We start from the raw sequence: 13,539 nt of genomic DNA on the forward strand, positions 1-13,539 counted from the left end.
ATGCTAACTACAGTGCTGATATTTTTTATGCCAGTTGATGCTTTTGTTTGTGAGCTAAAGCCAGCAGTGGATACAAGAAAAATATAAGGAAAGATAGCTACTTCTTCTCTCTTTTGAGGATCCACTCCTCCACTAGCTGCATCAAGAACTGTCCAATGTGTAATTGCAGCCTAATAATAAATGATGCAGATTTATCATTTTTTACCCTTTGCTGTTTTGTTCAGGTGAAAAGTGAAATATTACTGAGAGCAGGGAGATAGCCATGACCTCTACAATCAAAGGATTAGGGGTCTCTTAGTGCCTCCTTCAGATATGGTGCATATTTTACCATGTACCATTCTTCTTATCTGGCCAGGCAAACATCTGCTGACTGAAGTGCTAAGGCAGACTAATTGAGAGAGGGGTTTATCTGAAACTTGACCAGCACCTTAAGAGGGCTGTATTAACTCTTGAGTGCCGCTATTGTAAGGGGCTTTAATTCCAGCACTCGGTGCATTTCAGGACGCGGCAGCTCCAATCTGTGCAGTTTGGGATGAAATATTGGTGTTTTGGGAACATGTCAGATGTTTCTAGACACCTGTCTCCTACCTCTTTTGTAATAATACGATGTAAGAATAATGTAAATATTATACATATATATTAAATTAATAAAATAATTAGAAAAGAACATGTGCAGGACATTACCTGTAATACATAGATATATTTTAAGGTTATTTCACAAGTAGGTTTTTTAGAAAATATTTTTTGCAATGTTTTTCATGGCATGTTTCCTATTTTTCTTTCTTTTTTTTAAGTGCTGTGGCAATATGATAGCCATAAATTTATACACTACAATCCTAAATCACACTTTTTTTTATCAGTATCTTTTTCTAAGAACACCCCATGGTTTATTTATTTTTGCCATTTATATTTACATAGGCTTCTCTATAAGAAAATGCACATTAAATGTGAGACCAAAATGAAATTGGCATGAAATGAAAAATGCATGAAAATCATTCCGTTTTTTTTTACAAGCCCCCCAAAAAACAATACCAAAAGTGAAGGAGGTCTTAAAAGTACTTTTTATATCTCCAAATTGTATGCAGTTTTTGGTGCCAAACACAGGAATGTGTACAAAGGAGATGAAAAGTATTAGTTTTTCCTTTACCATATTTTTTTCTTATTGGATACAGTTGTGACATTGGCTCAAAAAAAACTTCATCAAAAACTACAAAAAAAAACCTGCTTTTGTTATTCCAGCCTAAAAACTTTTATAGCTCTAGGGTGTTTGGTGATTTCTCGTTCAGTATACACGTATACCATATAGAATCTTTACATTTTGAATAAATATATCTGTCCAGACTTTTGTATAGTAATGTTAGCTGCATGAATAAGCACTTAGTAAGTAATATAAATGCCATAATACTTTGTTTCTTGATTCATAAATAATGTTGAAAGTGCACTCATTTTTACACATTGCTATTGCAGAAATGGCCTTTTAAAAAGAAAAAAAAGAAGGAATATACATATGTTTATATATATATCTTTAGATAGAAAGATAGATAGATAGATAGATAGATAGATAGATACATAGATAGATACATAGATAGATAGATATTAGCTTCAGAGTAAACTGGTTGAAACCCCCAAACCAAATAATATAAGAATAAAAAAAGCAGGGCGGCACTCAAAAATAGGAAACTCTCAAATGTCCACCCAAACTAATATGCCATATGTGCAACGGGCAACGTTTCGGCAACATAAAGCCTTTCTCAAGCTTCAAACTTGCCTGTTGCACATATGGCTTATTAAAAGTTTGGGTGGACATTTGATAGTTTCCCATTTTTGAGTGCCGTCTGCTTTTTTATTTGTAGATAGATAGATTATAATTGCACCAACTGAGTATTTCTTGCATAGTTTCTCCGGCTGTTCTCTGGATATAGACATTAGTGGATAGAGTTTCATCTGCTGTGAGGTCCATAGTCTGTACTGTGACAGTCACATGTCAGCTCAGCAGTGCAGCTGCAGCCAGTCTGAGAGACATCAGCACTTTGCAGGAGTCTCCTGTATTTACTATCAACCTTTATTAATAGGATCCTGGAACACGACAGGAAACAGCAGACTTCTGGCAATTCGCAGTTTATATTGGTTCAATGTAAATAGGGCTTCAAAAAATAAATATAGACGGCAATATGCACTGCAGCATCATTAATCTGCGAGCCACCAGGGAGAGGAGGATGACTGTGAGGCCAGTACTGACCTGTATTTTAGGCTTAGGTACCATTACTATTCTAGATCATGACATGTATCCTCTGTACTGTACAATGGTGCAAATTGTAGTTCTATCAATATTCAGACCGCACCTGCATTGACGTTTATACACATTTTATTGGAAAAAAATGTACATCTGAATACTAAAACAATATTTCACGACTACATAAGTGCAAATATAATCTTCCCATACAAAGCATAGTGTGATGAGTATACAGATTCTGCTAGCATTTCAATGTAAGACACAATAACATTTTTTTTTTGTTTTTTCCTTTCAATACTAAATTATTTATTTCCTAGTATTTACATTTCTTCGGAATTCATTGATATCGAGGTGGAATAATTGTCGGGTGCGGCAATTATCGGTGCGGCAATTACACCGAGTTTATGTCTTCTCTTGTGTTTAGAATCATAGAATTATTTCCACCTTGTGGAGAATATTATTACATATAATCATTTTATGACATCAGCTATGATTCATGGTTCACTCACATGGAAAATATTTACAAGGATAAACTAAAAAACATTTCGTTACACAACGACCCAAATATTTGATGTTTATTTCCAACCTATTAACATTCAGTCTTTCTTTTCTATCGGAATGTATTTTGTAACAGTAATCTTGGATTATGAACTGATTTGCTTCTTTACAGGTACAACAATATGGATTATACCCATACTGTGTACTAAAATTGACTCTTCATGGCATATCACATTCCTTATTGTGGCAAATAAAAAGAAAACGGGTCCTATGTAATAAATTAAACGGTAGTTATTGGATAACTCATCGATGTGTTCATTTATTACTTATTTTATAAGTGCATTTGAGGAACAATAAAATATTTGGAAAAATCCTTGTGTGTCTGGATAGGAAATAATCTCCTGAACACAATAGTGTAAACATCTGAAACTCTATTATTACCTGTGTTTGGAGGACAATGATGCAGTTAAGTGCCTCAATAAATGTCCAAGTCCGTGGGGTTTGGAAAGATAAAAACTGTACTAGACTTTAGGCAGCCGACACGAGATACAGATCCACCTGCCCACGGTGCAGTAAAGAACTGAACATGACCCTGGTCAGGCAGGGCAGTAGACACATGATGGAACTTGAGCTGCAGCACTGGGAGCTCTGAGTATAGTGCAGCCTATGAACCAGGTCCAGCTGGGGCACTATACACACATTGCGGCAATGCATATAAAACAGTACATTATAATGATCCTAGCCCCGGTGCCTATGTCCTGTCCGGTCCTCTACATGACGCAGGGCTTTATATCCTGGCAGACACTTTGATGATGATGGTGATGATAATAAGAACTACTGGCAGACGGATGGAAAGAAGAAATCCCGTTAAAATTGAGGACAAAATCCTTTCTGTCGCACACTGGGGAGGAGTGGTGCTGGTAACGAGGCAATCCCACTGCAACACAAACCCACATTAATATGCTATAAACGACCAACAGGTAGATAATATTCTGTCAGAACAATTGATAGAACAACGAAATGGCAAGATACAACAAGATATATATATATATTCATATGTATCATCTGCTGAGGGCTATTAATCTTGATCATTCTTCTGTATGCTGGCTAAGACAATCACAATACAAATAAATATTCTACATATATATATGTAAGTATATCTGTAGCTATTTATATGTGTGTGTATAAATATATACATATATATATATATATTCATACACACATATATATATATATATATATACATATATATAAATAAAGCCATTTATATATAGGATACCTTAATATATACACACACATATAGATAATTACAAATATATGGGAGTATATATATATGTCCACGCAAAGATATATTTCCCTGTATGTATATATATATATACTGATGAAATACATCTTTGCACTGTGTTAGCCAGCATATAGAAAGATGATCAAAATTGAGAGCTCTCAGTACCTATGGATGGCTCAAATTCATGTATATATATATGCATATATATACATAAATGTATATGCGCACATGAAAAATATATCTTAACACCATGCTAACTAGCATATAGCAATAGAAAAATTATCAGAATTAAGAGTCCTCAGTGTATGATACCTATTAATGGCTCAAATGCATGTATACACGTACACATATATGGATAGATAGATAGATAGATAGATAGATAGATAGATAGAGAGAGATAGATAGGAGATAGATAGATAGATAGATAGATAGATAGATAGATAGATAGATAGATAGATAGATAGATAGACACAGTATATACATATAAGGCTATGGCCCCACTATCAGTATTTGGTCAGTATTTTTTCTCAGGAGTGGGAGCTAAAACCAGGTGAGGAACAATCAGAGAAAAGGTAGAATAGAAACAAGTCACCAATTCTGCATTTATCACCCAATCCTGGTTTTGGCTCCCACTCCTGAGAAAAAATACGGACTGAATACTGACCAAATACTGATAGTGGGGCCGTGGTCTACATGTTTGTCTATGTGGGTAATAAATATCTACATAAGTACAATTCAGATATTTTCATATGTGTATAAGTGTATGTATGTGTGTGACTTTGTATAACGCTGTGCTAATTTCAGTTCAGTAAACTATTTTATATACAGTATATATATATATATATATATATATATATATATATATATATATAACTGTACTATTCTTCCTCTATTCCCTGGCATCGCCAAGAGCCACTCATCCTTCTCTATAACACACCAGTGTTTCCACATTCCCTAGTTATGAGCCGGATTTAATCAGTTTCCATGGATTAACAACGTGAGAAAATATGTATTTCCAAACCTCAATAAAGCAGGCGCTGTGGTTCCAATCCGCCCTGATATTGGATGTAATACAACATGAAAGTGCAAGGCTCAAACCATTAGATTTTATGTAGATGTAGGGAGGAATGCGGCAGTAAAGTGGGGTTCACATACCCCGGGCTCATTAACCCGCTGCAGACACCTCATTATGTGATTAATATTTAATACTCGGCCACTTGCCTGTCCTCCAGGTGAATGTAAACGGGGAGCTGACTTTAACGAGCTGCTCGGCTTCCTAATTGGAGTTAGAAATGGCTTTGTGCTAATGAAGTGAAAACATCAGATTGGCGAGATACAGAATGAGGGGTCCTGGCAGGATTCTTATCTGACCCAACATCAAGGACCGTTATTTGTTAAAGCTATATAGCATTTAATAGACCGAAGTACTGGCCCTTTAAGTAACTTTACTGTAATAAATCTATTATAATACACAAAGGTCACTGATAACCATTACAAGTCTCAATAATTCTGAAATACTAATTTTACAAATAAAGGGTCTTATTCTTCAGTGTATGGGACCGATATGTTAATGGACTGTAAACTTCAGCTATAAAAAAAAAAAAAAAAAAAATATAAAACGCAGATTTTTATTTTTACTATCCTCTGAAATGTGATTATTTGTTCAATTGTAAATGAAAGAAACAAATCACAGGGCAAAAATGCAAATAGTATTTTAATATTAGTTGCCAGATGTTGCAGATTTCGTTTTGATGCAGTTTTTAACACATATATTTTTTTTTCTAAACCAGCAGTGGATGTAAAAGAAAGGTGTTGTATTGGTCCTTCCTTTATACATTTCCTTCCTTTGTATTGCATTCCCAGGCTTGCAAAAAAAATAAATAAGAAAGAAAGAAAGAAAGAAAGGAAGGAAGAAAGAAAGAAAGAAAGAAAGAAAGAAAGAAAGAAAGAAAGAAAGAAAGAAAAAAAGAAAGAAAGAAAGAAAGAAAGAAAGAAAGAAAGAAAAAAAGAATCACAAATCTTTTCAGAAACCTAACTTGTGATTCCAGTCTGCAGTTTTCCATCTATTCTGGTGACCCAAGAACACAGTTGTTTTCCTCTTTATGTCTCTAGTGGCATGTAGACAGATGTAGTGTGGATACAACAGGGAATCTCAACATTGTCTTACAGGGGTTAGTTATACAAAGCTAAAGAAACAAATCTGTACATATCCCTAATATGCAGGAGACACTGATATGATTAGCAAGCAGAAATACAATATGTATTATATAATGTATAATGTAACGTGATAAATGTATCTATATATCTATATATATTATGTGCGTCTATATATATATGTATATATAAATGTGTCTACACACATATATATGTATGTAGATACATTTATATATAATTCACACATATATAAATATATACATATATATATACATCTATCACAATATACATGTATATATGTATATTATATATATATGTACATGTACACTCATACACATTTCACATATTATACAGTATATCACCTATAATCAATTTATATCAGCACATAGTAATACCCAGATATTTGGTTGCAAGCCAGTCACTAGTTAATCTCTATTATACAATTCAGGCCATGATAATGGTTACTTTGATTGTATAGTTGTAGCTGGAGACAAGCTATACATTATGCTAATTACTGTAAAATCAAATCATAGATTTACAGCTCATGCAACTTGTACATTATCCGGGATTATATCAATAACCTCCCATAAGGGATGTCTATAGAGATAAGCAGGTTCTCCCGGCTTTCTAAGATGATTGGCAGTTTAAGGAAGGGGGGTATTAAAAATGTACTGAGACTTTTTTTTTGCAGTTGTTACTTGTTGAAATTCCCATAAAATTGGACAAGAGGCCACTCTCATGTGGGTTAAGTCAGGCTCAAATCCTCTCCGGTGTGGTCCAGCCTAGACTGTCTTTGTTTAGTTAACCTCTGCCACCCGCATTTATAAGGTCTATGTGCACATTTCCCTGTACAAATCCACCATGTTCTGCTGCTGGACATCTCTTCTTTGTATTTTTATAGCCAGCTGCATGGCTGGATGGATGGATGGATAGATAGATGATTGATAGATAGATCATATATGCTATGTTGAGATAAATGTATTTATGCATCCATCGTTCAAGGAACATATCTCCCCATATGTATAAACGTGTATGCAGATTAGTTCTGAATATATACCTATTTATATATCTGTATATAACCATGCAATATATATATATATATATATATATATATATATATATATATATATATATATATATATATACAGATATATAAATATGTAAATAGATATATATTCAGAATTAATCTGCATACATGTTTATACATATGGGGAGATATGTCAATTATATATTTCAGCAGAAATATATAGTCCAGTAGATATATAGCCATTCATTAAGATAATACATAGATCGGATAGATAGATTACATTCGGATTTTATATGTATATAGAGTCCTGCATTAGGACTACATATTAGTGCTGATGAATGTGTGTAACGTGTTATCCCAGGAGCCCCATTTGCATGATTTATACATGACCTGAGAGCACAGTCATTCACCCATCCGCTACTCTTTTCACTTGTGGATCCATTTACTGATTTAATGAATACACTGCCATTTAGATGTAATTTAGCAATGATCTGACACTTAATTGAATTAAGAAGAAAGAATCAAAAAGTCACCACCTAGTACAGGCACTACGGCAGATTCCTTAAACACGAATATTTTGAAACAATGTGTTACTTTTACCCATGTCATGTAGTATTTTTAGTACAGCAGCTTTGGTACAATTAAAATGTGACGCTTGCAAATGAATACTGAAATCAGAATTCTTTTATGGGGCAAAACTGAAATAATGTTATTAATTATAGAATAATAATAATATTTTAAATTACAATTACCTGGGAGGTCCTCCCGGGTGTTTTGATGGAGGTATGTTTGTTCCAAGGTGTAGGATGACATGCCTGAGTGTATCCCTGCAGATGCTGCATTAGTAGGTGGCATGGCTTGCTGCTTCAAGTAGGGAGAAGGACCTGATGATGTCCAGTGAGCTGTAGGAGTTGTGTAGGGAGAATGACATTCCATAGCACTGGCCATAGCTGGAGAAGAAGGGACAGGACTGCTGCTGCTGTCAGGTCCATAGTCACCACTAGAGGAGACAGGGCAGCTGGCCATATATGTAGAACCAGGATTAGGGGACATATGGGGGACGTGGTGACCTCCACTCAAGCCATCGTATCCTCCTGCCATAGTGTTTGTCATCATATCTAAGTTGTAGCCATTACTGTGACAAGTCAAAGAAGCAGGTGGGGGTTGGAAATCAAATCCTTGGGGTAGGATAGAAGTACTAAAACCTATGCCATTCATCATCCGATACATGGGTTTCAAAGCTTGGCATTTTCTTCTGAAACCTCTGGGTCTTCTTCTAAAAGATCCTTCTTCAAACATAAACTCGCTGGCCGGGTCAATGGTCCAGTAATGGCCTTTGCCTGGCCTTCCTAGCCCTTTGGGCAGCTTGATGAAACACTCATTCAGAGAGAGGTTGTGGCGCACAGAGTTTTTCCATCCTTGATAAGATCCTCTGAAGAAGGGAAACCTGGCTTGTAAGAACTGGTAGATCTCACTAAGGGTCAGTCTTTTGGTGGGAGAGCTCTGGATGGCCATGACAATAAGGGCGATATAAGAATAAGGAGGCTTCTCTGGACGTCTCAGCCCCGAGTTTGGCTTCTTGTTCTTGGAAGATGATGAAGAAGAGGAGGAGGTGTCCATGGCCGTGGTCTGCTGGCTTATCAGAGCCCCTGTGGTGGGGCTGGATGTGAGGGGAGCTGAAGGATCCAAGTGCTGACTGTGGTTCTCCGTGGTCATCACAGATGGTACTCTCACAGACACTAACAGTATACTGTCACACTGGTAGGTAGTATCCAAGGACTCAATGACCTAGTGACCTCCTGCAGACAGCAGAGGACATGAAATCCTCTGGAGAGATCAAGTCCAAGGCTGGAGATGAGTGGTACTAGAGGAAGCAGCGCTCACATCCAGAGCTGGGTCGCCTACCATCCGTAGATTCATGGACAGTCCATAAAAAATGGGTGTTTTTTCCTGCCATCCGGAGTGTCCTGCAGAAAAAAAACTACTGAGATTTTTCTTCTGATTTGCTAAAGTTTGTAGTCCGCATGCGCCCAAAAGGCAAAAGCAGTGGAAATGAGAGCAAGAAAGTAGTGAGCAGCAGAGGGAGAGACTCGGAGGGACAGATAAGTGCTGGTGGGGTGGGGATTCACTCACCCAATGCCTGCACTGCATGTAACTTCCCTGCACTAGCCCAGCAGCGCCGGCACCATGGACTGACACCAGGCGGCTCCCCGACTCTGAGCAGCACAACAGTCAAGTTGGCTGGTGGGGAAGGTGGAGGAGATCCCTGACCACTGCTGTACGGACTGCCAGTGCTGGCCTGCGACTTGTGTGGTGCTCAGTCAGTTAGATGTGAACAGCAGGACTCAGTGCAGAACTGCAGAGATCGTCCTCCCAGCCAGCAGCCCCCACAATATGCAGCTTCTCTTAATTTAGCCCTTCTGGCTGCAATTGATGATTCCAGTGCCAGACTGCCCTCTCCACCCACCTTGTACCTGGGTATATCTGTAGGCATCTGTCTGTCCAACAGTGACCTGTCCCAGACCCATCACCAAGACCCAAGCACAACACTGCATTCCTTTACTCTATTTCAACCCAAATTCGTTTCTAAAAATGTTGCTTCCTTGGTGTTACTGATTCTGGGAAAGCTGTCTGATAACCAATATGACTGCCATTACAGCAACGACAGTTGTCACTCAGCTTTCCTACACTTCTGAATGGAAGGGATTTATTTAGGAGTCTGAGTTTCTGCAATTACATGTTGTTATACCATACAAGAGTTCTGGAAAACTGACTGGTCACTGATAAGAAAGCAATGGTGATCAACATAAAGCTTTCCTAGGCTCCTGAAAGGCAAATGATTGTTTTGTTTTTCTCTAAAGCTTCCCCTGCTTTATAGTACTACAGTATCGGACTGTATAAATGGTGTTGAGACTTGACCCTTGTTCATAAAGTTCCTGCTGATACTTTCACCTTACTTTTGAATGTATTCACCTGAGGGCCAGTTAGTTAATGATCAATTTTAAAACTATGGGGTTTTGTGGTAAAAATTCAGGTCAGTTTGGTTTTCGGACACTTAATAGTGGTTGCTGCATTTGAACTCTCATTTTAAGTTACTTTGTGGCATGAAAGATGATTAGTAGGTAAGGGGCCCCTGCACCCATGTTGAGAAGGGGACCAATGATGGAAGACACTAATGCTCTTTATGTCATCTCAGCCTATGCATCTATGAAATAATAGTAGGTTGGTATAAAAATCATGTGATGCTGTACACTTTGTCTATAGTGTATGGAGTGTCCTGTGCATCTGCTCATATAGGTTGTAGGGCGCTGAATCCTGCACAGGAGCCTCTTAGAGGCTTTAACTGTTCTCCTGTGGGACAGTCTGAGCCTGGGTATATCTACTGCTTCTACATTAGCATTGTAACAAAACATGTTAGAAAGTAGGAAGAGCTCTTTTCTCTGATAATTCATCTTGTATGTATGCTCTGGAGAAGAGCTTTAAATGGAACCTGTCACTGGACTCATGCTGCTCTAACCACAGGCAGCAGGAATAAGAGCCTGGCTGCAGGTTCCAGAGTTAACATACTTTGAAAAGTCATCTGGGGACTGTTGGGAGAGACCTGACTAGTTCAATGATGTCCCTTGGGTGCTTCTCCCAGCACCACTCCACATGATTGACAGATCTCTCCCTATGAACACACAAGAGATACCTGCCAATACACTGGAACTGGCTGGGGAAAAGCTGGCCAGGTCTGTTTTGGACTAGAAAGGTGCCCCAACCATGCACAGTCCTTTGTCCAGCAGAGTCCTCAGGCTAGTGGCCATGTGTCTCTTTCTAGCATTGCTATCCCTTTAAAATCCTAACATGAAGAGGACCACCTATCATTCTCCTGTCTAGATTTTTCTCCCTCAGACTCATCCAGCAGAGTAAAGCAGGGAAGAGACCACCCCTCCATCTGGCCCCTGTCCACTCCTCATGTGTGCAGCCAATCTTTCTTACTGCCTTCTCTAATACACGCAATTACACCATTTATCAACCTCATGAAGACATTTCAGTCAACACAGCCACACGCCATACTGCCAGACTCCTAGGTGCAGTGCTGCGCCCCTCCTAGCATGCCAGGCTCCCTAATGACTGCTCAATGTTTAGGATTAGGGGAATCTGTAGGACACAGGGAGATTGCGAGTGGTTAATGTAACTGTCTATGAAGCATCTCATGCTGCACCACACGCAACCACTACTGCCCCAAGTTTTCTTCCAGAGCACAAAATTAGCTCTAGTCTCTTTCTTTCTTACTTTTACCTCATTTTTCATACTTGACATCGTCTACTTGTCATTTCCATATTATTTAGGAAGAAAACTAATATAAAGTTTCATCGCTTTTCTTGTGCTCTGTGTCCTACCTCTAAATCTGTGGACTTTGTAGTTGAGTTTTGAAACGGAATACAGACAGCTATGAGAATATGGATTTTACTATCTCTTCCTCTAAGATCTTATATTCTAGCCTTATCTTTACATTTAGCTAGTATTTTCAATGTTTTAAATATTATAACATTTCCAAAACTGAGTTACATAATTTGTGTGTTTGTCTAAAGGTGGTCAAATTGCTGCAAGTATAAAAACTTTTTTTTATCACTTTGTTACATGTGTATTTATTTGTATGTGTATTATTCATACAATATTTATTCATCACAATATAATTTTTATATTCATAGTAAGCATTTATTTATTTTCCTATTTTCATTCCTATGTTCATTCTTGTATTCCTATGTTGGAACTATGGTTCCTAGGTTCATTCTAGTGTCCATATGCTCATATTTGTGTTCTATGTCCATACCACTGTTCCTTTGTTCATACTAGTACTTATATATTCATACTACTATTTATATGTTCATGTTTTCATTTACATTAGTGTCATCATTTTCATACTAATGTTCAAAGGTTCTAATAGTAGCTGTATGTCCATGCTAGTGTTTATTTATACTAGTATCTATATGTTCATATTAGTGCTCGTATGTTCATGCTAGCATTTATATGTTTAAACTAATGTTCCTTTGTTCATACCAGTATTTATATATTTAGACTAGTCTTGGTAGCAATGTTCATGTGTTTAAAATTGTTATTTATATTGCATATGATTGTATATTGTGTATATATATATATATATATATATATATATATAAAATTACATAATTGATGTAAAAATACAAATTTGCATTAGTTTTTACTTAACTTGGAAGTCTATGGTGATATACAGTGTACTCAGCATTCCAAATTGTTATGCAAATTGGATTTAAGTGTCATAAAGATGTAATTTTTTGTTTTTCAGATAAACTCATGGATGGTATTGTGTCTTAGGGCTCTTTGGACCACTGAAATCAATCTCAAACACCTGTGATAATAAGTTTGGCAGATGAGCCCAATTAACCCCTTCCCGACATGTGCTGTATTTATACGGTGTTGCGGGAGCTGCATTCCCACAAAGCGCCGCATGTATAGGCTGCCGCGATGGCATGGGTTCACGCCGAGCGCCGCCGCGATCGAGTGCAAGTGTCAGCTCTGTGTGAGAGCTGACACCCCGCAGCAATGCCCACGATCAGTGCTAGCACCGATCGCGGGGGTTTAACCCCTGTGATGCCGCTGTCAATAGTGACAGCGACATCGCAGCGCATTGCAGAGGGAATGGGCTTCCTCTCTGCTTCCATCAGCACAACGCGATGCGCGGGGTCCTTCAGGGTCCTGAAGGAAGGTGGCCTGTCAGTGCAGGAGCTGAGATGCCTCCTTCCTGCCTGTCAGAAATTGATTTGATGCTCTGCTGTGCAGAAGCATTGCAGAGTATTAGATCAGCGATCATGGCAGGGAAAGTTGATGTCCCATACTGGGACAATGTGAAACAGTAAAAAAAAAAGTTAATAAAAATTATAAAAATTTTAAAATAAAATCACAAAATAAAGAACAAACAAAAAAGAAAAAATACACTGCTCAAAAAAATAAAGGGAACACTCAAATAACACATCCTAGATCTGAATGAATGAAATATTCTCATTGAATATTTTGTTCTGTACAAAGTTGAATGTGCTGACAACAAAATCACACAAAAATCATCAATGGAAATCAAATTTATTAACCAATGGCGGCCTGGATTTGGAGTCACCCCCAAAATTAGTTAAAATGAGGCTCAGTATTGTGTGTGGCCTCCACATGCCTGAATAACCTCCCTACAATGCCTGGGCATGCTCCTGATGAGGTTGCGGCTAGTCTCCTGTGGGATCTCCTCCCAGACCTGGACTAAAGCATCCACCAACTCCTGGACAGTCTGTGGTGCAACGTGATGTTGGTGGATGGAGCGAGACATGATGT

General features: G+C 37.8%; 1 protein-coding gene across 1 annotated transcript; it reads right to left on the bottom strand.

Moving 5' to 3' along the window:
- Positions 1 to 2,347: 2,347 nt before the first annotated feature.
- Positions 2,348 to 9,551, bottom strand: FOXF2 (forkhead box F2). The gene is made up of 2 exons (XM_073678691.1): positions 7,950 to 9,551; positions 2,348 to 3,668 (listed from the first exon to the last, which is right to left on the bottom strand). Exons 1-2 carry the CDS (start codon positions 8,911 to 8,913, stop codon positions 3,502 to 3,504), a joined length of 1,131 nt encoding a protein of 376 aa, XP_073534792.1. The 5' UTR covers positions 8,914 to 9,551; the 3' UTR covers positions 2,348 to 3,501.
- Positions 9,552 to 13,539: the final 3,988 nt, after the last annotated feature.

The sequence above is a fragment of the Phyllobates terribilis genome, unplaced genomic scaffold (assembly GCF_046119375.1).
Source record: "Phyllobates terribilis strain yellow unplaced genomic scaffold, ASM4611937v1 Scaffold_4__5_contigs__length_816908805, whole genome shotgun sequence".
Classification (NCBI taxonomy): Eukaryota; Metazoa; Chordata; class Amphibia; order Anura; family Dendrobatidae; genus Phyllobates; species Phyllobates terribilis.